We start from the raw sequence: 26365 nt of genomic DNA, 5'->3' as shown, positions 1-26365 counted from the left end.
ATACCAAGTGGGATTGCGCCGGATACACGGTTTCTTTCATGATTTTCAGACATAAGATGCAGTTTCTTTCTATAATTTAGTAATTTTCTCTTCAAGGCAGCCCATGAAGGACATGCTAGCATGTTCTGTCTCTCTTGGGCTCTCCTTTTTTCGAATTTGTTTACAGAATACGAGCCATTACCTCATGGAAGCAGCACAGGATGTGTTTCCCTGACAAGCCACCGGTGAAGAAATAAAACAAGTGCAAGTTGAGAGATGCCACACAGCCAGTAAGTCTCTCTCAGTTCTTACATCTTTGTTCTCTCTTATTCTAAGGTTGAAATCCAAGTCTTTACCAAACCCTAAAAACAGAAAAAAAAAAAAAAAAAAAAAACCTGCAATGCAATTGAGGCGCATTGGAGAAAGCCATTACAGCTTGCAGTGAGCCCATTACAGCTGTTTCAAGTGGGGCATGTATATTATAAAGAAACTGGTGGGAGTGCCCGCGTTGGCGACGCTTTCTTTTGTTTTTGTTTTTTTTTCATTTTGCCATTGCAAAAAACTTTAGCAAATAAGTGGAAGTAAACAAATTGCATCTGACAATTTCTTTATTTATGACCCCTCCATGAAGATGATTATTTTTTAAATATATTTTCATTTGTTATATTACCTTTAAAATAAATATTTATAAGAAAAACAATAATTAAAATTCAAGAAAAAAAAACATTTTTTTAGTCAAAATTATCTTTTTTACATTCATATAATTCTTTCTTGACACTAATGAATTAAGACTAATAACAATAAAAATATTTATAAAAATTCCATTGACTTCAATTCATGGTAAAAATATATTTTTAATAAAAAATTATCTTTCCTCGTTCATATTTTTTTTTAATTAGAATCATTGTTTTTTTAATAAAAAATTATTATAACTGTGAATACAAGATTTGATAAAAATAATAAATAAAAAAATTTATGAATCAATAATTTTTATGACCGTGTATGAGTAAACATAGAATAATAAATTTGAAAAACAAATATATAAAAAATAACAATAGAAATAATAAAATAGAAATTCTATTTTTATTGAATATTAATAAAAAAAATATTTTAAGAAAAATTATGTATTTTATGTTAATATATAATTATTTATAAAGTAATTGTTAATATTATCAAAAAGGATGTAATTGGATAATTATTTTAATAAACTTTCTTTAAAAAATAATATTATTTTAAAATTTTAAAAATAAAATTTTTTTAGTCTTGTCTTTTTTTTTTTAAAAGGACAAATAACACCTTATTTACTTTAAAGTCGAGGCTTGAATTACTAGATCTTAATAACCTAAAATTTTAACTTTTAAACTTGAAAGTACCTCAAAAGGATTTTAGAAGTCTTTATAAATTCATTTCCAAGTTTAAAATATCATTTAATCAATTTAAAAATTGTAAATCAAATCAAATAAAAAAAAATTAAGGATTCTAATGTATTTTTTTATGGCATGTTTGAAAGAAAAAATCATCTTCATTGAATTTTCTTTTTTAAAACCAATTTATTAACACCAGGATTGAACTTTTGTGATCAAAATGCTGTCAGCCAAATATTTTCTCTTTTTTTCAACTTTTTTTTTTGGTAATCAAGGATTAAAATAAAGTTTTTCTTGCTTTTCGATCGATAAAAATAAAAAAGGATTTAGTTTTTTACACTTCGCATAGAGAGCATGTAAAATGGAAAAAAAATCTTAACCTATAAAACTACTTAGAAGAATAAAATTACAAAAGAATAAATTTCAATAACCGAAATGAAAAAAATAAATCATTAATATACAATGCCATTCATACTAGAATTTAATCAACATCTATAGTTGAAAACATGTTTTTTAAAAAATTAATTTTTTAAATTATTTTAATATGTCAATGTTAAAAATAATAATAAAATATTATTTTAATATATTAAAAAAAAAAACACCATAAAAATACCCATAAAAAGTGCTTCCACGAAAGCACTGAACAAAAGCCTCACTTAGAAAAGGAAAAATAAATAAATAGTATTGCTTATTTAAACTATAGTTCACACAGGTAGATGTTTTGAATTGATGTAATTTGGTTGAGCATGTGGCTACACGAGCAATTCTTGGCAGGAGGAGATCACAACTCCACCAGCCTCAGCTTTTCGTACATGCTAATTCTGCGAAGAGCAAGAGGAGAATTAATTAACACATATAGGGTCTGGCCTAGTGGTTTAAAGGATTTATTCTCTTCCTTCACATCAGGATTCAAGCTTCACTTATATACATCTGTTATTCTTGCGATGCCTTATATGTTTATTGGGCTTGCAAGATGTTCAGTGAGCCCGGGAATTAATTGTGGTGCGCGCAAGCTGGCCTGGACATCCCGGGTTATAAAAGAAAAAAAGAAAAAAAAAGAAGGAGAATTAATTAAACCCGCAGTAGGTCCGAACCTATCTGGTGTGGATGTACATGTTCTTGAATTTATTAACACCTAGCGAGGAAGCTGCTAGTGGCACAAAAAAAAAGAAGAAAGAAAAGAAACCTGCTAGTGCTGGGCTACACAAGTCGAGACAATTCCATATCGATGCCCCGCCCCCAAAAAAAACCTCTTCACAGTGTGTAATTAGTGAATAATCTCTTGCAAATCCCACGTAGGGCTTACCTTATAGTCTCCTTCGGCCACTATAAATACCCTTGTAAACCCCCTCAAGGCCGTCACCTCCCAAGCAGCGTCCTCTAGCTAGCCCTGCAAATCAAGCCTTGCTGATATAAAAAAATGAAGCTCTCTTTTGCAGCACTGCTGCTACTTTCAGTGGTCCTCCTGTCCTCTTTCCTTCGGCTCACCATGGCTGTGCCCAACCACGTCGCGTCACCTCCACCTCCCTCCCCGGCAATTCCAAGTAATCAGAACCATTCACCTAGCTGCTATACACACACGTATATTATATATATAGTATTGGGTTTGTTTTATTTATTATTACAGACTAATTGTAGACTTGTTGGCTTGGAAAACGTGACAGGTTTCTGTGATCCAAAGTGCAAGGCTAGGTGTGCCAAGGCGGGACAATACCGACGCTGCTATGACTACTGTATAATCTGCTGCAAAGATTGCAAGTGTGTGCCTTCAGGGACTTATGGAAACAAGTCAGAATGTCCATGCTACAGAGACAAGTTGAACTCAAAGGGAACCTCCAAATGCCCTTAGAAATCCATTATCTCAACCTTTATTTTCCCTTTTCACTCAAAAAACTTGTACTTGGACATTTCCAAAAACTGAATCTATGTTTTCATGACTGTTTGTAGCGTTGTAATAAGAAGATGGAGAGCCATAATGTTGAATAAATAGCGTAGTCGTTTCTGGTCTTTCTTGTCTCGTTGACTGTTGTGCACGAGCTGAGTTCTTAAAAAATGTGATTCTCCGGTTTCGAGTTTACTCTACTCTTATTTGAGCTCGGCATCTTGGACTCTTAGTTATTATATACTTTCTCATTCTGATAACAGCACTGACTTGTTCAGTTCTGATAAAGTAAATATTTAGTCTCGGTTTTTGTGGAAGGGAAGGTGCCATGCACATTGATTAATTAATATGATATTTAATCTTTTCCCACTGACAATAGAATTTATAAACACATATATGGATCATCAAACATATATATATATATATATTCCCTTGAAAAGGACAATTAATATAATTAACTCCAGGCAATCTGTTAAATAATGTTAATGATAATCACTCTTTGAAACTTTTCAAGTAATGGCCAACAATATTGTGGAGCTAGCGCGCATTGCATCAATCGAATTATCTGTTGAGGACGATGGAGTCATCAAGATGCTATAGGGCTTCCTTGCAGCATCCTTTTAGTGAGCTTAGCTGAGACAAGGGCGAGTATCGTTGCGGATGGCACAAAGATGACATCAGGGATGGCTTTGATAAACCCTAACTGGGGCACATTCTCTCCTGCTCTTTTAGCAGCCATGGCTGCTGGAGGTGTTGCTAGCCCAATGATAAATGTAGAGTCATCTAACTTGCCAGTGTTTAATTTTTCCTTCATGAAATTGATGAACATTTCCTTCTTTTCCAACTCTGGAGCTGCTCTCCAATCATTGTACCCAGCCTGTAGGACAATTTATAATGTTGTATATTAATTTATAGAATTTGGAAGCTAATGAGAATATATGTGAATTAATGTGCAGGGAGATCATCCTTTAGGGTTGAACTAACCTCTACATCCTTCCTTGAGGGCACATCATAATGTTTACCAGGTAATGACGAGTTGAATGCGCTGCGTAAAAGTTGTTTAAGAGGGTAATAATCAGTCTGTTAATTAAAAGGAATATATATATATATATAAGTTATAAACATGCATGGTTTATCAAAAATAAATTAATTAATCTTTATAATATCATCAATTAAATAATAATAATTTGACTAGTGTTGAATATATTTAATTTAGTATTATTTTGTTTCAAAAAACAAAATCTTTTCTGATCAATATTTCCATCCTATACCTTTTTTTTTTCTTTTTTCTATTTAATAAAATAAGAATAAAAATAAAAAGGAATTGAAAGGGAACATGAAATAAATGAAAAGGATATTTAAGTTATAAATGAAAAAATATGCGGAATAAATACATAAGGACTAATTAATTAGTTTTTCCAAACTATAGGGGTTATAATTAACTCTAATCTCATTTTACACCAGATTGATTAATCAAACATCACTTCAAAGAAGGAACAACAGATACCCCTTCAACCTTAATAGCAATTACCAAGCAGGATAGTCCATCCTCTAAGAAAAAATAAATAAATCGAACCATCACAAGTCTTTCTTGCAGTGATATTAGATAATGTTTGAAAGTGTTGTAGTGATTGTTTTTTAAAATATTTTTTGATTGAAAATACATTAAAATAATATTTTTTTATTTTTAAAAATTATTTTTAGCATCAGCACATCAAAATAATCTAAAAATATTAAAAAAATATTAATTTAAAACAAAAAATTAAAAATATTTTTAAAATACAAAAACAAATAAGTCCTCATACTCCTATACGCATCATGATAATAGAAATGCAAAAAGAAAAAACCTAGGACAGACACGTGCATTAGAACTTTCATTCTATATTTTTTTTCCTTACATGTATTCTTATAAAATTTTATGAAAAAAAAGAAAAAAAAAAAAAAAGAAGAGGTAATTGTAATCTTACTTGAAGATTTCAAGAACAGCAACATGGAATTCATCGAACGTCTTGATATTTTTGTCCACAAATTGCTTATAGAGTGATCCAATCACATAACTCGGCATCTGTGTTGAAGGCATGGGCAGCCCTACCAGCAAACAGTCGGCTCATAATTATTCACAATCTTAAACACAATCACATAAACGCTTGTTCATACTTTCACTTAGATTTGAGAAACGAAAAGGAAGAAGTATAAAACTAGGTTGGAATCGAAGGAAAATTGAAGAAAGGGGGGTAGAAGGAAAGCATCAGCAAAATTACACAATATTAGATCACACCATGGCTAACCTTTTCCCATGAAACTCATGATCATCCCCATTTTGCAAACTTGAACACGAGTAGATCCAACGATGGAGAGGTTATTATACAATGGAATAGGAGGATAAAGATGAAAAGAAAGGGAATATTTTGTTGAGTTTGGAGGTCGATGCAAGGAAAGAATACATGATCTGATCTAACAACTATTTTCTTAATATGAAATCTGATTCCTGGCTTGGAAGAGTTGTTGGCTTCAAGGAGGAGCCAGTAGAGATGGTGTGATTGCCTACAAAACTCCTGAATGCCCTACTTTTACATTCTGAAGCTCTTTACACTTAATTTCTTTCCTCAAATAAAGTAAATTCCCCTTTCACTTCCCTCCTTTCAATTTCAATACCCAATGGTGCAGCTACAGAAAATTACTGCTCGTTCTCCAGCATGCCCCAAAAAACAAAACAGAAAAACCCCGTGCCTTTCATTTTATTTTACTATGAAAGCAACCCAGTCAAGCCATCAACCTTTCATTTTATTTTAGTATGCCCTTCTTAACAAAGAGTCTCGATGCCAAGGAGATGAGAGCCTCGTGCAGATTGAATTAAAACAACTCTCTAATTACCATCACTGCTTGCCTAAAAAGACTTCTGAGAATTTGAATGTGTAATGGCTAGTGAACCCTTTTTTAATGAATAAAAACTAATGTATTATGGAAGTATAACGAATCACAACAAAACAATAGAATTCAAGCTTAGAAATAGTGCACAAAGTGGCAGTAGATGGTGCGAGATTTACAGAATAAGAACTATGTACTTGATTTTGCAGTATAAAGGGGAGAATAGAGAGAAGACACGTCAGAATAAGCAGCATGTACAATTCTAATCACAGTAGGTGCCAACTTTTCTTTTGGGAAGCCTTATTTTCTCCTCCCCCGCTTTCTCTTGTTATTGGAAACATTGAGCCTGGATTTAGGAAGTGATTTCCCACCAAAACGCACACGAGTCACTAGCATCTCTTCTGGCAGCTCAGGTTCTGAAGCTTGGATTGTTTGCTTTTCCATCACTCCCCAAGGCTTCTCTGTTACACCACCATTGGATTTTTTCGAGTTTCCTTTCTCCTCTTTCACTGCAGCATTATGTATCAGAATTCCTTTCTCAGCCTGAAGATATGACAAATAAACAGCTTCATAAGACTTAACAATTGATAGCAAGTGGCCTCTCCATGACTTAAAACTGTAGTTTCAAGCAATGATGAGGGAAAATGAGGTAAATTATAAATCGTGGAAGAAACACATACATTTCCACATGAAGCCCCAACATGCGGGAGGCCTGTACTACCAATCATATCAGATTGAGAGGTGGCCTCTCTATGACTTGAAACTGCAGTTTCAGGCATAACATTTCCCATGTTAGATACAGTATGTGGCAATCTAGAAGGCATACTATCTCCCCTTTTGGCAACTGAAGCTGGATTGCAATCAGAACTGGTCAAAGCATCAGACGGTGCAAGTAAGCTCAATGCATTGACAGAAGAGAATTTCACAGGATTTTCACTAGCAACTTTGTCTACCCGGGCCTTCAACTTATGTACTTGCGATTTTAGCACCTCTATTTGTCTAAGAATATGTTCACTGATGTTATCACTAGACTGAAGAGACGCCAATCCATCTTGAAATCCAAACTCATCATTGCCATTAATTGTCTTAGCTGAAAAATCACCACCTATAAAAGAACATTAAGAACCCAATAACCTTGCAGAATTTTCAACCACAACAATAATCAGGAAACATATAATAGTCTTATGTTTTTGAACAATCACGTCTTGAACATATTAGTGAGTGAGTGCAGATGAATCACCTATAACATTTCAAATTACTGCTCTCATTAACCTGAATAATTGCAATGTTCCTAGTCAACATGGAATTAGATAAGTACTTTGACATTCTCTTAAGAAAAAACAAATGAAATGATGCAGAGGAGAGAAGCATCAAATCAACAACCAAAACTATTGACAGACAGCATGCATGGGGCTACTTTCAAACAAGACATCTTTGATACACACACAAGTCCTGACATGCCCCCCTCTAAAGAGATTAGAATAAGAGTACTTCACTGATCAAAAAGCTCAAAATATAGAAGCAAATAAAGTCAGTTAGGCATACTACAATGTTTTTATTTTAGCCCATATTCTAAAGCTTATATGGTAAGGCAAGCAATTGGGAAGTTCCACATAAAATATCTATAGGAGTATGCACGGATTTCATAGATCTTGGCGAGGAAATCATTCATTCTCCAAAAAGTAATAGTCAATAATATTTCTCCTTACCAGGGTTAAGGTAACCATCATCGATAGAAGCACCATCAATAGCAGACTTCCTATTTTCTGCTCAATACAGAATCAAAAGAAAAGGAAGTTGAGGCTTATTGTTTTACATTTACAGCAAAATATCTGTAAGAATAGGAGTATAAACAACACAGAAGGCAAGGATTGGCAACTTTAATACCATAATATGAGAAGAGGTTGTGTTGTCGCATATATGATGCTACATCCGCAGTCTCTTCAAATCTCTTTCTTTTCTTTCTCTTCATTGCTTTTTTTCTTTCCATACAAGTAGAAAAGGGCAGTGTTTTCACAGGAAAACCTTCTGCCATAAATGTTTCATGGTCAAATAGTTTTCTCTGTTCATGTTCTGCAATTTCTCTGTCATACTTAAGCGCTTGGGACTGAAATTCCTTAATTTGCAATTCTACCCACTTACATCTCCACATAAGAGGACGTATAAATCTCCTCCACTGATCTGTCAATCTTTTCCTCCTGGAAAATTGAAAATAGCCACCAAGGTTGCATGGGAAACAATATTTGAAAGCTAAATCAAGCAAACAACATATGAACATAGTAAAATTGAGGAAAACATCGTAAGATTTTTTTCTTGTCTTACATATACTAAACAAAAAGGAAAACATGCAAGACTCAGGAGGACTTGGCTTTGACAAATGCAGCTAGTAAATATATACTAAAATGAAGGAACCTCATCAGTCTCATTGAAGCAAGATAAAAATTGTTACAGCAAGGATTTAGGCCATACAATGATTTGATTATGGATACGTCTGTCAATGCTCATACATCAGGAATACATTGGAAATGAGAACATAAATCTTTACTTTAATAGAGAAGCAAGATAAAAAAAATAAAAATTTATAGCAAGGATTTAGGCCATACAATGATTTGATTATGGATATGTTCGCCCTTGCTTATTCATCAGGAGTAAATTGGAAATGAGAACAGAAATTTTTACTTTAACAGAGGGCAAGCCTTACAACCCTTCAACAACCTTTCAAAGAATGAGAGGTCAGGTATCAGCAATGTAATAATAACATTGGTGCTCCTATGAAACTGTAGATGCGAGTTTAGGAAAACACAGCTGTAAGTTACTATTACTATGATTTCAACTGCAATGTCAAAGAGAGGCCTATTACCTGCCTTTCAGCAAACAAGATAATAAAATCCATACACTGGAGGGGTTGCTACGTGGATCTTAATTTTTATTCTTATTTTTCACAATCCTAACCCAAATTTATGTTTTAAGGCCATTCATACTGCAAAATACAGGTTAACATAACAGATGGCAAAGCTAATCCATGACAACAATGGTGACAACCATGGAGATTTGCACAAGTTTCCCCCCTACTAAATTTCAACTATGTAATTTCACTGAGAAAGGAAAGTCCATAATTGATGATAGTCCATAATTATTATTTCATGATGCAATACCTAAGAGGTAGTATTAGATTAAATGATTTACTATGTTGCTGAACGTACAGTTGAGCACTAAATTATGCGTGCACAAAATAAATCAATCAAACTAACAAATACCTCATTTGAAATGCTCCACCATATCCATCAAATATAGAGATCGATCCCCCTCCAACAAATAACTGTGACTCAACTTCAGTATCAGAAGAAACACTCTTAGTCTCGGATTCCAAGTCCCCAAAAGAACTCATGCTCTCAGTCGAATCCTCATATCTAGCTACAATTTGCTTATTGTCACTGCCATTGGTACAGTCAATTATATTAACCTCCACGTCCGCACTTCCACCAGCTGCCTTATCTTGATCATCATGAAAGCTTTTGTCCTGACAATTACTTGCACATTGCAAGACCTTATTATCTTCAGGATCTTGCCGCACAGTTATATTCTCTTTACTATCTGAAACTTCCACGGCAACAATCTGTTTGCTTTTTATCTCCAAGTCAGGACCCATGTTGATTTAACTCAATGGCTGCAACAGAGTAATAATCTCTTATTCAGCTGTTCAATTATCGTCACCCCGTTATTCAAAACATGTAAAATATCCTTGAGAACAAAAATCATTTTTTTTATGATTTTCGATTTCCAAATTAACAGAAACAGATTCTAATAATAACAATAATATCTAAGAAAATAAAAATATAATAAAATAAGAATGAAAAGAACGCAACTTTAGCAACCAAACAGGGACTTCACTATGGGGATTCACTGAAATTATGGGAATTCACTGAAATTACACAAAATTTTACATATCTAATACAGATAATACCAAGAAAGAAAAAAATAGTGAAAACTGAAGCTATTGAACCTAGAATTGGAATTGAATAAAACCCTAAACCCTAACAATTAGATTAGAGAATAAATCAGGCAATTAGTTACCTGAGAAAGGGCTTTTGGGGCTCAGATTATGGCGAGTAAAGATTTGCCGCTGGCGTAGGTTTGATCAGGCGGTGAGTAAGTGAGAAAGGGAGAAGTATTTTTTTATTTTTTTTAATATTTTTATAATTGGAAGAGACCAAAAGGTGACCTGCAGCTGAGAGAAAATAAGGAAGCACAGGAAGACCTCGTATAAATGTTACAGCTTATACGAGAATCATACAAGTGGGCTCCACTTAGATTTATATTGTATTTAAGAAGAAAAAAATCGTAAGAATATGATACAAAATACAGACAAGTACGGGTTAATAGCACGTTTTGGCCGTCTTTATATAAAGCTTTTTTTTATGAATTCTATTTTTTTTCATTGCATGTTTTGTTATTGTTTTTATATTTTTTGTTTAATTTTCTTAAATAATGTGACATGTGTTAAGAAAATACATATACATTGATTAATAAAATTTTATTTTAAAAATTTTCTAGACGAATTTTGAAGGAAATAATAGTTCTTTCTTATTCATGCATTTTTTTTTTATATTTAACTAAAACATTTTTTTATTAGTAGCTTTTTTTTAATAAAAAGGATAGGAAGTTAAAATAGTTTTTTATAAAAAAAAATCAATAATTTTAAACAAGTAAGTAAGAATGTATCTCTTCAGTATAAATTTCATTTCTTTATTCATGCATTTCTTCTTCTTTTTTTTTTTTCAATGTAACCATTATTTTTAAAACAGAGCATTTTTTTTAATAAAAAAGCCTTATCATGATATAAAAATTAAATTTAAATAAAAAAAAAATTAAATTCATTTCTTGATATTTTATATGCAATTGAAGAAAAAACTAATTAAGCAAACAAATTATGTACAAATTATAATAAAAAAATGAAAAGAATTATTAAATATTTTTTATCATATTTTAAAAAAATTGCATATTAGATTCATTTATAATAATTAAGAAAAATGATTGATAATATTTTTAGGAAAAGATATGATTTTATTTGAAAACTATGGAAAAATTAAATAATATTTTAGTGAATAATATTTTAAATTTGACTTTAATTAATTTTTTTATATTAAGTTTTATCCAAAATCTAAGGAAACAACAAACAAAAGATGTAATCCCAATGTAAATATAGGACTGAAAATAATAAAAGTTCAACGAGTAATGAAAACCCAAGAAGAAAAGGAATGGATAAATAATAATGATGATAATAAGTGTCATGCATAATGGATGGGATAACCTCTATAGATAAATAAAGAAGCATTGTTAAGGTTAAAAATCAAAATTTTGAATTTCTAGCTTAAAATTCATTCTGTCAACAAAATCAGTAATGAGTTTTTATGGGTAAAAAAACAAGAAAAATGAAGGAATGATTCGAAGACATTAGAGTGGTGACATTAGAGTGATAATAAATGGTAAGCTATAAGAAAATATAGCATAAAGAAAGGGCAAGAGTGATGGTACAAATATTGGTTAAAAGAAAAACAATTGATAATATTACCGTGAAACGGTAATAAACCTAATAAGAAAATATAAAATATAAAATAATTATATTGTTTAAAAGATGAAATAGCCTTGGAAGTTTAGAGAAATAATTGATACGATTTATGTAAGGATTAAACAAGAAAATTTGGATATTTGCGTAAAATCATATACTAACTAGTTTTACGATATCAAGCATAATTCTTGATCTAATGTTAAATCAAGCTAAAATTTATGAGTAAACTCTTGATATATTTTTCTACTTTGGATTCAAATTTTAGAGTAGTCAGAATTTGGTATGGCTGTATAAGAGTGGAGGTAGTCAAGCATAATAAAAAAAAAATATATCATGTAGACTTACTAATGATAATTTCATAAATAAGTGGAAAATGGAAAAAATTAAGTTCTTACTCTCTTTATAACTAATGGGTCTGCTAGGACAAAAGAAAGAAAGAAAGAAAAAATGAGAGGAAGAGAAAGTTTCAGTGAGGAAAGAAAATTTAAGGGAAAAAACATGGAAGTACGAAGTGAATGAGTGAATCTAACAAAAAATTCTCAAAGAAACAAAGAAAATAAGAGAGAGCAAAAGAGTTAGGAATTTAAAATGAGGTTTTAGGGAGAGACAGTGAAGAATCTAAGGAGAAAGAAGATGAATAATAAACTAGTTAATGATGTGACACTTGATTTGGGTTTAAAATATCTAGGTAAGTTGTTTTTATTCAAGAATTTTATGTTTAATTATGTTTTTGTAGTAGAGCATAGAAATTCATAAATTATGAGGAAACTAGGGTTTATGTAATTGTTGAAATTGTGTAAAGTTGATGTGTTTTTTTATAATAAATGATGGTGGTGGGGGGTTTAGATGGTGTTATTGAAGAAAAATAAAATTATAGAGATGGAGAAATTTTTTAAAATAGCCGGCCAAAAATAAGTAAAAAGAGAAGAATTATGGAATGTTGAAATTTTGTGTGTATTTATCATATGATGGGTGTGTTGATAATGATTAGAATTGGATTAAATAAATTATTAAATCTCTTTTGATTTTTTTACTAATATATTATGAATTTAAATATATGTACAAATGTTGAAGGATTGTATTAAAGAAGTTAAGATTTATAAATTGAGTTGGATAAATATTTTTAAGGAGAAATTTATGAACAATCAAAGATTGAAACTTGGTGAAATAAATGATTTATGATTATATAATTAGTTTAATTGATAAAGAGTTTTGTTTTATATGAATGTGTTTAGCCATAACAATTCCTTGTAAATCGATTTTATTGGTTATTTTGCCCTATGTTATTTTTTATTTCTTTAATAAACCTCACATATAATTATCTTTGAAATGAAATGATTAATAATAACTATAATGCGAACAACATCATCTTAAAAGTTGATTGGGACATGATTAAAAATTTTGTTCACATTATATGATTTATGCATTTTTATATATAAAAATTTTATTGAGAAATGATTTTTTTTAAAAAAAAATAACTCACAAATATTTTAACGGAAAATATAATAATAGTGCTGGTAGGAGAAGGCATCTTAATTTTATAATATAAGTACATGAGATCCAATGTTTTGTCGTGTTTTACTTTCTCTCAAACTTTTTCAAGAGTTGTCAATTATGGATATTACAAAATATAAGTAATTAAAATTAAAAAATGATTTTAGATTAAAATGTATCATATTTATTACTTTTATATTTTTTAATCATAAAATCAATATAACTTTAGATATTTTTTTTCTTAAATTAACAAAAAAAATCATTTATACCCGACTCTTTATTTAATTCAAGTTTAAAATTAAACTATGTAAAAATTGTTTTTACATGATTTAATCGGAAAATTCAAAAATAATTTTAGCAGTTGTTAAACAAAATATAAGAATAAAACTGAAAAAAAATAAAACAAAAGAAAATAGTAAAAAAAAATGGTTGAATTGAAAAACAAATATAAAGAGGTTAGTAAGTTAAAAATTTAAAGTATCAAGTTGGTGATATATGTAATGACATATTTAATAATTTAATAAATAAAAAATAATAAATAAAAAAACTTGAGATAACCTAAGTTATTTTTAAAATTAGTAAAAAAAATCCATATAAAAGAAAAATAAAATAGAGCTCAATCCCCAAACAAATCAAATATTGAGGTATAAAATACAAAAAACATAAATTTAAAATAATTAATAATTTTTTGTCTCATGCTATGCCACGAGTTGGATATTTTTTACCTAACTTTTAAAAAATGGAAAAGGTGACATACTAAACAATATATTTTTAAAACAATATTGAGAAATTAATTTAATTTAATTTTAAAAAAATACTCTTTAAAAAGAAGCCAAATATAATAAAGAAAGAAAAATAAAAATAGTCAAGATTACCCGAGTAAGAAAAATAAAAATAAAAATATTTAAGATAACCTAAGTAATTTTTAAAATTAGTGAAACCCTATATAAAGCAAAAAAAAAATAATTATGGAGCTCAATATCTAATTGAATCAAATGTTAAAGGATGAAATAAAAAAACATGAGTTTAAATAAATAAATAAATAAATAAACCCATACAAATATCTTAAACCTATGTTAATCTCATAAAATCATAACCCGTTAAATCCTAAACTCTAATCAAGAAGCTCAATTTAATGTTGAAGGATAAAATTAAAAAAATATATCAATTAAAAAAACTTGCCAAGATAAAAAATAGTACTGAAAAAATAAGGATTGAATCTTATATATAAATATAATGAAAGATGATGAAATCATAAAAAAAATCAATCTATAAAACTATCCTAAATAAAATAAATAGCAATCAATAAAATAAAGATCAAATCTAAATTCTAAATTAAAATCAAAATTGATAGATTTTTTTTTCAATTCAATGAATTAATTCAAATAAAAAAAAAGTAATTAAAAAAGCATAGATCAAATCTTTAGAAAAAACAAATTAAAAGATTGATATGAAATGTTGACTAGGCATGAAAACCAGAGATAAAAGAGAAATAGAAGAAGGCATAAAAAAAGGTCAATCATCACCATAACAAAAAGAATTCTAGTAAACCTTGCAGTGATGAATCAAAAAACACTAAGAAAGCCTCTTTCTTTTTTTCTAAGCCACCACACATGCTGCTCTATGATAACAGAGTGACTTATTTATTGACACATTTCACAAATACAACAACAACCTTTATATATATATATATATATATATATATATATATATACCCTATAACCAAATGAATATTGCAAAGCAAACATCAATTTGAAATAACTAACATGTCCATAAAACCAAACCTAAGAATTTTTGGTTGCATGGGTAGTAAATTTCAAAAAAAAAAAAAAACCCTAGATCAAAATTAATTATTATTGTTTTTTATTATTTTTTGCTTTTGAGATAACCAAGTAAGTTAACTAGTAAAAAATTTATGAAAAGACAGTTACCCATGAACAAATTTAGAATGATAAATAAATTTGTAAAAAGACTATTTCATCCTAATTTCACAAGAAAAACTTCAACTTGACCATAAGCAGCATCGCGGGGATATGAGGAAACCCTAAACAAAAATGTACATGATCTTGATTCTATTAATTGAGGACTCAACCTTCATGCGGATAAAAGACAAGCGAAGCACATCTAGCTTCATTGGACTCCTTAACCTCATGGCAATTGGCAATTTGAACTGCAATAATGTCACTTCTAAATACTTGGAAAATTCACTGTCAAATATTGTGTGTTCTAAAATCTAGATAGAAAATTGTGGAAAGGGGGGCCCATTTATATGGGAAGAATTTTTTATGCAAAACAATTTGGTACTTCGACAACAATTACATAAAACATAACTTGCATAGACAGCAGGCATGAATTTAGCATGACATCACTAAAATAACCACAGTTATTAAACTTGTATGGTCTGATGGGTTAATCTAAAATTTGATAGTTGAACTGGTTTGGGTTTATTAAAAGGCCAGCTAGTATAATAACCTGGCAAAATTTGATGGACCTGATGGGTCGATTCATGACTTGGATAAACCCGAACGAGACTTTTTTTTTAATGTGTTTTTTCTTCTATACCCCTATTTTTTTTATATTTTTTTAGTTGGTTATTAATACTTTTTAAAATTCACTATATAAATATTAAAAATATATTTTATTTTTTCAATATGAAATTTGAAACCTTTTAATATATATATTATATGTTCCCCACAATTATTAAACCCGGACCGGCTCGACAAGTCAACCCAATGGATGGACCGATCCGGGTTTGTTAAAAGACTAGCTGATGCAATAACCCGCAAAACCCGATCAACCCGGCAGGTCAACCCATGACCTGGGTGAACATGGATGAGACCTTTTTTTTTTCAAATGTGGTTTTTCTCCTATACTCTTATTTTTTATATTTTTTTAGTTGGTTGTTAACACTTTTTAAAATTCACTATATAAATATTAAAAAAATATTTTATTTTTTCAATGTGAAATTTGAAACCCTTTAGTATATATACTATATGTTCCCCACAATTATTAAACTCGGACCGGCTCGGTAAGTCAACCTGGTGGATGGACCGGTTCGGGTTCGTTAAAAGACTGGCCGGTGCAATAACCTGCAAAACCCGATCAACCCGGCAGGTCAACCCATGACTCGGGCGAACACAAACGAGACCCCTTTTTGTTTTTCCAAATGTGGTTTTTCTCCTATACCTCTTTTTTTATATTTTTTTTTAGTTGGTTATTAACACTTTTTAAAGTTCGCTATATAAATATTAAAAAATATTTTATTTTTTCAACGTAGAATTTGAAGCCCTTTAATATATATATTATATGTTTCCAAGAAAAAAAAAGTTATTTTTTCAATGTGGGATTTGAAGCCCTTTCATATATATACTATATGTTTACAAGAAAAAAGCTATGCTTTTTCAATGTGAGATTTGAAACACTTTAATATATATACTCTGTGTTCCCAAGAAAAAAAGTTATTTTTTCAATGTGGGATTTAAAACCCTTTCGTATATATATTTTATGTTCACAAGAAAAAAAGTTATGTTTTTTCAATGTGAGATAAAAAAATCTTTTTAGTTTAAATACTTTAACTTAAAAAGATAACATAGTTTCTTTTCAATGTGAGATTTGAAGCCTTTTAATATATATACTCTATGTTTTCAAGAAAAAAAGTTATTTTTTTCAATTTGAAATTTGAACTTTGAAGCCCTTTCGTATATATGTTATATGTTCACAAGAAAAAAAAATTATGTTTTTTTAATATAGGATTTGAAACCCTTTAGAATATATACTTTATATTTCTAAAAAAAAGTTATTTTTTCAATATAGGATTTGAAGTCTTTTTGTATATATGCTCTATGTTTCCCAAGAAAAAAATTATGTTTTTTAATGTGGGATAAAAAAATCTTTTGGTTTAAATACTTCAAGTTAAAAGGATAACATAATATCTTTTTAGTATGGAATTTGAAACCCTTTAATTTTATATACTCTATAATCACAATAAAAAAGTTATTTTTTCAATGTGAGATTTAAAACCTTTTGGTAAATATACTTTATGCTCACAGTTTAAATACTTCAACCTAAAAAAATAACATAATATCTTTTCAATGTGGAATAAAAACCATTTTAAAATATTATTTTTAACTTCATTATTTATAACATGAATAGCCTATATTCACATGGATTTTTTTTTTCATATGAAATATTAAAACTTTAAATATATTTTTTAATTTTTCTGGATTGATTCGAGTTGACCCGTAAAACTCGGGATCCGGCTCATTGACTGGGTCAACTTCAAATCAGGGTTGATAACTATGGAAATAACAAGGATCACCATCCATCATCGCATTGCTCGGGCTCTCTGCAAAGACAATTCACAGGTATATTTTCTTTCCACATTCACATGTAAAAAGTTTCTCACGAGAGGCCTGAATCATGCCCTCCCATAAATCAATTCTCTACAAATCATTTAAAAAATCCAAACCGCAAAACCTTCATATGCATTATTTGCAACATCAAATGTACACATTATGTATAGAACTTGAATCAAAACCTTGGATCGCATTGACGGGTTGTCCGTCTCATGTCAAGCCCTTCCAACATTACCATGCCGTTGGGTTCTGAAGTGGCTAAGAAGGGACTGCGCCTGCAAGCAACCAAAAACTCGTTATCATAATCTTCCAGAAAAGAGATGAATGTAGAAAAACATCTTCAACTTTGTACCTTTTCCTTAGCCCTTGGAGTGCCAGATTGAGACAGTGCCACTAATGGCGGGACAGCACCTTCTTGGAGCACCATGTGGCAAAACCTACTACTATTCGTGCAAAGCTGCAAGAGAGCAGCGGCTGCATTTTCCTTCCCTCTTGTAGAACCCAGCTCAACGACCTCAACCAGAACAGGGATCCCACTCTCCTGACCAATGGCATTCCTTCCCTCAGGAATTGTTGCAAGATTTGCCAAAACAGCAACTGCCTTATCAACCATCCCAGCTGCCGGGTCCATCAAGTCCACAAGATGTTTAACAGCACCAGCTTCTACAATTCGGGTCTTGTTTTCATGAAATATTGACAAATTAAACAAAGCTGTGGCTGCATCCTTCTTACCCCTTGGAGTCCCATTACCCAGTAAATCAACCAGTGGTCCAATTGCCCCAGACCTTCCAATTCTGACCTTGTTATCCTCAATCACAGAGAGGCTAAAGAGAGTGGCAGCCGAATTCTCTTTAGCCTCGGGGCTTCCTGTTTCAAGGACATGAATCAGGGGCTTAATAGCATCTGCATTTGCAATTGCTGTTTTGTTATTATCATTTATTGATAGGTTAAGAAGTGCTGTGACAGCATTTTCCTGGATTTTTTTGTCTGTTGAGCAGAGCAAATTAACCAACAAGCTAATGGCCCCACAATTTGCTATAACAATCCGATTATCCATATTGTGCTTAGCAAGTAGCCTTAGATTAGCTGTTGAGTCTCTTTGAATATCAATTGAAGTGCTCCTCAAGTCCTCAACCAGCTTCCGAACTTCCATTTCAATGCCAGCAAGATCAGCTTTTGGTTCAATAGCTGGAGAAGAAACTATCCTTGGCACATGCCTATCAGAAGGCCGGCGCCAAGCAGTTTGGCTTCGAGACCGTGAATCAACCAAAAAGGATGGGAACTCAGGTTCTCTGTGCGGGGTGTTCAAGGTAGAAGATGCCTGTGGCTCTGGCTTCACCTCCCCAGAAGTATCACTGCTGTAGGAAGTAAAATGGTTTGAGAACTCTGTTGATTCATTGGCATCTCCTGATGCTCCTTGAGGAAAAGCTGCATGAGCAAGTGCACTAGAGGCTGATGCACTTCTGTTGTGGTTCTGAGATAGTAGACCATCAGCTCTAACAGCAGTTGAAACTTCATTTCTAGATGGTGATGCAGACTGGTGGCAAACTGAATTCAAATACCTCTCTTCTGAGTTACCTGACCTTTCTTCAGAACTCATTAATGATATTCTTGCAATATCCAAACCCTGGCCATTTCCAACTGCACCTGACAAGGAGCCCTCAGAAGTAGAACGGGGATGCAGTGGAGAACTTCCCTCTCTATGGATTCCACTGGAAGAGATCATGCTCCTACCAGGTGAACCAGCAGACCGATTTGACTCAGGAGACAATGGTTGGTTTTCCCTCAGATGAGGAAGAACATGTGAATCCCTGGATGCAATAGACTCTACATGCACAAGTGGTGAGGGCTGATTGAAGCTCGTGGACTTTATGGGATCAGGAAGCTTCACATTGTTTGACTCACACCAATTTGCAATCAATGCCTTTACATTGTAATTAGGTATGAGATTAGTGTGAGCCAGAGTCTGTCGTGTCTTGGGACACACAGTGAGACCTAGTTCAATCCAGATTTTAATGAATACCCGCTCATAAGTTTGCCCTGATGCCAAAATTACTGGATCCGTCATCAACTCAAGAGAGAGAGGACAACAAAAATCAGCAGGTATTGGGACTGGGCTAGATGTCTGTGACTGCTTTATCAGAACAAGGCGTTCATGTATGCGGGTCACAAGGGCAATCATTTGATCAACAAACTCAGCTTCTGCAGTTTTCTCAGCTTGCTCAGCATTCTCCTTAATCTTCTCTAGGGCCACTGCTTCAATCAAAACCTCCTGATTGGACCTTAAGCACAGGCTGTCTGCAATTTTCACCAGGATCTCTGAGCTGGGTCCAACACCCTCCTCTTGGTCACTTATAGCTTTTTTAATGATGGATGATGTTTGCTCATATACAGAATGCTTAATTTTCTGTATGCAGTTCTGCAATCAGACATTCAATTGTTAGTTCATAGCTTACTGAGGTGTATGCTACTTCTATAAACATTATAGCTACAAGCTTAAAACAAGATTTTGTGGACAAATACCTCAAGAGAAGATGAACTTAATTCATCTGGGAGTTGTTGATGGGAAGACTTCAATAACTGAAAACTATCCAGGCCCAGATTACGAATCTTCAATGTTAATGATTCAATTTGCAGAACCTAGACACCATGTACAAGAGAAGCTTATAGCCAAAACAAACCTGACCATTTTAAAAGGGTAGAACATTTGGCATTATCTTTTTGTTCCTATTTTCAGTAAGTAACTCTATACATTATGCACAAGTAATGACAAACATAAAGAAGATAACAGTTCATACTGAAAACTAAATGAAGGCATATAATTCAAGATTTCAACTTTCATTATTGTTCTATGAATGAATATCATAAATTAAATGCCTGCATTCAACTTCAAGAAACAAAGAATGAAGAAATGACAGCAAGAATGAAGATGAGGATAATGACAGCAATGGCAACAATTCCCAAGCTTCAACTAATCAAGTTCCACAGATAGATGCTTCCAGGAATTTCACAGGTATAGAGATCTAAAAATAAAGTGAAGCCTGTTCCAAGGCACTGCTGGCTCCCACTATTTGCAAATTTAAGCTTTCTCCAACCTGGGCCCCAGCACATTTATTTACCAGCATTTGCAGTTATTGCATTTCAGTTCCAGAGAAAAAAATCTTATATATAAATGAAATTACCATCACAGGAAATGAAATAAATGCAGTGAACAGATGAACTAGACTGGCACCACCAGCACTGCATCTGTCATTGTTAAATCAACAACCTAGCATCTTGTTTTCAACAACGAAAGCAAAAATTCTTATCAACGTGACTACCCTCCACCTTCGCTATTCTTCAACTCAAACATCCGTCCCACATTCCCACCTTTTGTCACAATGACTAACGGCAAGTTGGTAATAGAAATATAAAGAAAGGGATTCAATATTATTACATAAGCTAACAGCATATGAAAAAGGTCAAACAGGAACTAATCATGAAGAAGCTAAACCAAGGCAAGCTTTGATACCACCCTGAAAATCCATGAGTTGAACAAACATGCCATCTATAATCTCAAAAATATAGTTGAAAACTTACAGAATAAACTTTGCTTGACAATGGTTGCCAGCTCTCAAATATCTCCCTCAATTCATCAACAGATCGACCTAATTCTAGAAAATCCTTATTAAGCACTTCATCAGAAGCTACTTCAGAATCAACAATGGCATCAAATACTGGCTTCAACAACTTGAGTATCCCTTCTGCCTTCTGGTAGTACTTCTGAACTGGATCAGAACTGATGTTATCATCCTTTGATAAATGTAAGAAGGTAGAGATGATTTTGAGAAGCACTTCTAACAATGATATCTCCATCACACCTGCATTACCGGAAAAAGGAACGAACCATCACTAAACTAGCAAATCATTACAGTGGAGACTCTTTAGAGCTAAACATAGAGTTCAATCAGAACTAACAAAAAGCACAGATTGTGCTACATATGCAAAGGTTGAAAAGATTATCAATAGTTGCTGTATATTCATTATGTATCAGTCATTTAAACTTGGGACACACTTGCCTACTGACACTACATGATCAGGGAAGAAATATGGTGATGGATAAAACTATAAGTCATCGTGATATTTTCCACCCTCAAATGTTCTGGGCATTCAAAGTTGATCTCTCCAACAATAGAAACAGTTAAATTCCTAGAACATAACTCCATGAACTTCTATACTTCATGCTCCAGGCTATGACAAGACATGGAGGTAAGGAGTAGAGATGTCAGGCACTGTCTCTTCCAAACATAGAGCAGGCTACAACATGCATGGTATTAGATAAGTTGTGCTGGAAAGGTGAAGGGGTAAAGGTGCCATAGTGGTTGTTTAGAAAATGACACCTCATTGTATTGGTACTTGTTTGTTAAGAGAAATTTTGGAGTTCTAATGTAGGAAGGCAACAATAAAAGCTCTTTAGAAAAAGATGAAGCGAGACACAATGGATGAAGTGCACCATTCAATGTCTCACAAAATGGGGGAAGTGCCTGAAAGGTTAACCTTTCATGTTCAAGCATTATGTTTTATAGGGACAAAGCAAAAGACTGAAGTCCAGGGAGGTGTAACTCAATTCACCATAAAAAAGCATGGATTCTCATAGTTACCTGTTAACTAATGATTCATTCTCAGCATGTGATCACAGATCAAGAATCATTACATTAGGAAGTCAATCCAAACATCTGAAGATGCAATGAATTCAAACAAAGTATAGATGGCTAACAAAATTCTCTAAGTTGGAGCAAAGGATCTAAATCTTATAAACCCCATGCAAGGTCTTTGCACTCTGAGGTCTAGCAAAGTCATAGCTAGATACGGTAAACAAGGAAACTCATCCAAAAAACCCACGAACAGAGCAAGAGAAAAAAATCTGCCACAATCTTTGAAGCAGGTTATCACTCAAGTGGTTGTAATGAAGAAAGCAGTATCCACCTGTCATCATAAATCAACTGGCTATTAGGAAACTCTTTCTTAGTTTCTAAATATTTTGAGGTAGTTTACTCGATCATGAAAATGAAAGAAAAGATGTCGGATTGGAGAGTGACTCCCTACTGCAAGTCTACAGCTAATGAATGTCAATAAGCAATACAGAGATTGTATCAAAGAATAAAAGGAAAATATCATACCAAACTAACCAAGATAAACAATGACAATGCAAATAGAGTGACACAAAGCAAGGGTTATAAAAGCTATTGCTGAACAAATGGTATTCAATTTATGAAGTAATTATGCAACAAGCCATTTCAATCCCAACAAAGAGAGAATTGATGCCAACACAAAACTTGACAGAACCATTGCTTAATGAAGCATTCAGCCAATTGACAAAGGTATGTTTACATGATTCCTTGTACATTAGTTAACAATATCAAGAGCATTGTCTCCATCAAATCTTTAATACTCAACACTTCTCTTGCCACTTCCATTGAGGTGCTTCTGGGAGTAAAACACAAGATGGAGACAAACTTACTGATGTTTATCATTGTAGGATGACAGCATTATAAGTCCTACAGCTTTTCGAGCTTTTCTACTTGAGTCCTAATACTTTATTTTGTAACAATTGAATGTCACAATTACCAATTTTGTATCAATGTATTTCCTAAATGGGATGTCTTGTAATTCCAAGTTGACCTGACTGCAAAATTATCAATGTCATCACTGATCTGGCATGCAAATAAGCTAAATGTTTTAAAACACAAAGTCAGCTAATGGCACGGCATCATCTGTCATCTGATCTCAAAAAATAAAAATAAAAAAAAGAACTGGAATTGCATATCTCTCATTCTAAATGCTCCAGAATGCTTCCCAATCACAACCCAAGTATCACCATCTGTCCATGTCCCAATTAAAAGCCTAAAACCCAACCTGATTTTAAATTCCAACCTCCAACTGAAGTTTCTAAAGAAACTATACACCTGTCAAACATACTGGCAAAGTGTATCTCATGGCATTGTCAACTACAATTTCTAAGAACCAACCAAATGTTGATCCTGAGATTAACATCGTAGCAATTAACTGTACTAAACCAATTCCAAATAAGATAAAAACAATCACAAAAATCTAATTGTAACCCTGCAATTAAAAAATGATCCTGGCCCTTATGATCAACAGAAAGTTTGATTATCTTTGCTTCATTGCTTCCAGTTCAGAGGCTCTGGTATGTGGTGTGAGTAAATTTGATTTAGATTGCAGTGTTTCCCTAAAGTTTCTTGAAGATAGTCAAAGATAGGACTATGGTGGCACTCAGTGTTAAAAACAATTGCCATGGTTCCAAAGGAGGATGGTTTGTCATGGGACTGAGATCAAGGATGAATATGAGAGTTGATGGACTTGTACCATGGAAAGGAAATAAAAGAAAAGTCAGAGGATAAGAAAGGGGGCTATGGATGTTTATCAAGAGCCATGGTTCTTCCATTGGAACCCTTGCCAGGATGGTAGAGGCATTGAAGAAAGGTGGAAATTTTCAGGTTTCAGGATTTGCACAGACGTGCAAGAATCATTTTAGTTTTGATTTTATATCTTAGTCTCAGTCCCTATGAATGTGAAAGTGATTATGTGTCTCTACAGTTAGCCTATCCGCATGCCATACCAATCATGGCATAAGCAATTAATTGCCATATCAGCTAGGAGTTAACAGACATTGCATTTAAGATTACATTGATAAAATCACATTTAATTGTTAAAAATTGACGGATTCAAGCACAGATAACAAAATTAAGAAGTCCTAGGCTTCCAACGCAGTTCTCCCTTATTAATCCTATTCACAGAAAAAGATAAACACAGAAATGAAACAATAAGCAACTGTACCTTTTTTTCCCCACAAGTTTGTCACTTCAACTACTCAAATAATATTTCATTATTTTGACATCCATGATAAACTTATGAAATTCTTCAAAATTGTGCTCTCAACTAGGAAACCCCTGTAAAAACCAAATAAAGTCATGGTCTGAAAAAATTCTGATATTTAAAGTTTGGAGAAGAAATTGAACACGTACAGGGAAGGAAAAAAAACTCTCAATAATCATGGCTTCCTAGCCAAGGTGACCATGTCTTCATCCTTACAGCAAGTAATAAATGCCAATATTTTTGTGAGTGGAACATGAACGGTATAAATTGATTCCTGCACTCAAATTCAGCAAGGACCACTGGTCTAGGGCAATGATATAATCCAACTGCTAGTTAGAGACTTGAGAGCAACCATTTTATACAAAATTATCAAAATGAAGGACTTTCTAGGTTACTTCACAAGATCACAATTCAGCAGGACCATAATTTGGTCATTTCCTTTTTGTCTCTTTCAAATATCATATTTTCTTGCTTAGAACTCTTTCACACAAAGTTTCCAGGAATTCAACTGATCTGTTTCATCAATGATAACACGCGCGAATAAAGACATGTTTTTTTTGCCCTTTCATTGCCAGTTTTAAGCTCGTGTCTACCACAATCACCCTTTTCTAGATGGATCCTTTCTGAGGATACAGTGTTTATTGATGATATTAAGGATAAGAACTTTCACATGGCTTCAAACATGCATGACAGTTAATATATTTTGTCACCTATCATGAAAAAGGAAATTTCTCACTTACTTTAAAATTTTATCAATCTGAAAGGTTTCCCAAGTAATTACTTGCATTCACTCCTCTTCCCCTCAAATAGGATCTGTATTGATTCGCACAACCCCAATCTCAACTGAAATTTAAACATGCTGTTTTCAAAACCCAAAAAGAAACCAAATGTTCATAGGTTGAAATTACTGAGACATATGAGCCCAAGGAAGGAACAAAAAACATAATGCATGGGAATTTTATGGGAGAAAAGAAATGAAATTCAAATCACTAGAATTCATAATATCAAGGTAGCATAAGAAGCCTAGCTTGCACCCATCAATCAACCAAATGGGGAAGTTAGACCCGATTTGATTAGAATGCTTCAAAATATCAAAAGCTTTTAGTACACTTAAAATCGAATAACATAGGTAATACTCAATTCAACCCCACTTTCTAACTTAACCATTCGAAGACAATAACAGCTAAAACCCGCCTTTTCCAATAAATAAAACACACCTCCTGCATTTCAAGCTTCCACAAGCATAACTTTAAGCCCAGATTGAAGCTTTGCTAACGCTCCCCGTCCATTCAGTCCTCAATTATAACACTGACAAAAACTTTCCCGAATCTGAGTTGCTAATTTTATTTTTTTATTTTTTTTAACTAAAAGCTTTGGCATCCTAAAAGCGTTTCAAATTAATACAAAGTGAAGATGGCATAGAAGCGCAGAATTAATCGTTTGAGCTTAAAAAGAAAGAAAAAAAGGCAGTGGATCAAAATAGTCAAAACTCTAAAAACAGAGACCAGAGATGGAGGAAGGTTAGGCCTTGATAGTCTAAATTGGAAACCCTAAAAAAACAAACATTTGACGAATTGAGCAACAGCAGCAGCTGGATTGTGTTAAAGAATAAAATATAAAAAGAAAACCCTAAGATAGATCATCAAATAAAAGGAGAATATCTTTACCTGCCTGTTGAATGCAAGCCGGAAGACGAGAATGAAACTCCCAATTATATTTCTAATACTCTCATCACCACCATCATAGATAGAGAGAGGTTTTTTTGTGTTTTGTTTTGTTTTATTTTATTTTAGAATTCACTGTCTTATGGAAAAAGAAAAGGAAAAATCAACTACGGATCTTTCTTCCGCTTGCTCGCCCTCTGCAATGCTATGCAGGGGTTTTGTTCTTGTTGTTTTCTGTTTAGTCTTTACTGGTCAACTTACCCGCCGCGGGTTCGTATTAAAATTTTAACTGCTAACACAATAAAAAGAATTAA

The 26365-nt window shown here is 32.4% G+C and overlaps 4 protein-coding genes across 18 annotated transcripts in view; 1 reads left to right on the top strand and 3 right to left on the bottom strand.

Moving 5' to 3' along the window:
• Positions 1-26365, top strand: part of LOC118047820 (uncharacterized) — a 78602-nt gene that overhangs the window by 14697 nt on the left and 37540 nt on the right. The gene's annotated exons all lie outside the window — the stretch shown is intronic.
• LOC118047816 (uncharacterized) lies at positions 3623-6039 on the bottom strand. The gene is made up of 4 exons (XM_035057218.2): positions 5514-6039; positions 5193-5313; positions 4210-4270; positions 3623-4102 (listed from the first exon to the last, which is right to left on the bottom strand). The coding sequence occupies exons 1-4, from the start codon at positions 5542-5544 to the stop codon at positions 3812-3814; spliced, it is 504 nt and encodes a 167-aa protein (XP_034913109.1). The 5' UTR covers positions 5545-6039; the 3' UTR covers positions 3623-3811.
• Positions 6194-10342, bottom strand: LOC118047815 (uncharacterized). Of its 2 annotated transcripts, none has more exons than XM_073410544.1 (6): positions 10168-10342; positions 9351-9789; positions 7981-8291; positions 7803-7859; positions 6774-7198; positions 6194-6636 (listed from the first exon to the last, which is right to left on the bottom strand). In XM_073410544.1, the coding sequence occupies exons 2-6, from the start codon at positions 9740-9742 to the stop codon at positions 6394-6396; spliced, it is 1428 nt and encodes a 475-aa protein (XP_073266645.1). In that variant the 5' UTR covers positions 9743-9789; positions 10168-10342; the 3' UTR covers positions 6194-6393. The 2 variants fall into 2 exon arrangements, with proteins under 2 accessions (XP_073266645.1, XP_034913107.1); XM_035057216.2 differs by having other exon boundaries at positions 9351-9760.
• Positions 17503-26300, bottom strand: LOC118047813 (U-box domain-containing protein 4). 14 transcript variants are annotated; one of them, XM_035057209.1, is made up of 9 exons: positions 26055-26300; positions 25128-25230; positions 24537-24691; positions 24349-24461; positions 22152-22476; positions 21091-21371; positions 20035-20151; positions 17864-19930; positions 17503-17786 (listed from the first exon to the last, which is right to left on the bottom strand). In XM_035057209.1, the coding sequence occupies exons 6-9, from the start codon at positions 21364-21366 to the stop codon at positions 17727-17729; spliced, it is 2520 nt and encodes an 839-aa protein (XP_034913100.1). In that variant the 5' UTR covers positions 21367-21371; positions 22152-22476; positions 24349-24461; positions 24537-24691; positions 25128-25230; positions 26055-26300; the 3' UTR covers positions 17503-17726. The 14 variants fall into 14 exon arrangements, with proteins under 14 accessions (XP_034913100.1, XP_034913090.1, XP_034913092.1 ...); XM_035057199.2 differs by lacking the exon at positions 22152-22476 and having other exon boundaries at positions 25128-25246; XM_035057201.2 differs by lacking the exon at positions 22152-22476 and having other exon boundaries at positions 24537-24686; positions 25128-25246.

The sequence above is a fragment of the Populus alba genome, chromosome 7 (assembly GCF_005239225.2).
Source record: "Populus alba chromosome 7, ASM523922v2, whole genome shotgun sequence".
NCBI lineage: Eukaryota > Viridiplantae > Streptophyta > Magnoliopsida > Malpighiales > Salicaceae > Populus > Populus alba.
The sequence above is the reverse complement of the archived record's forward strand: the minus strand, read 5'-3'. Positions and strand labels throughout refer to the sequence as shown.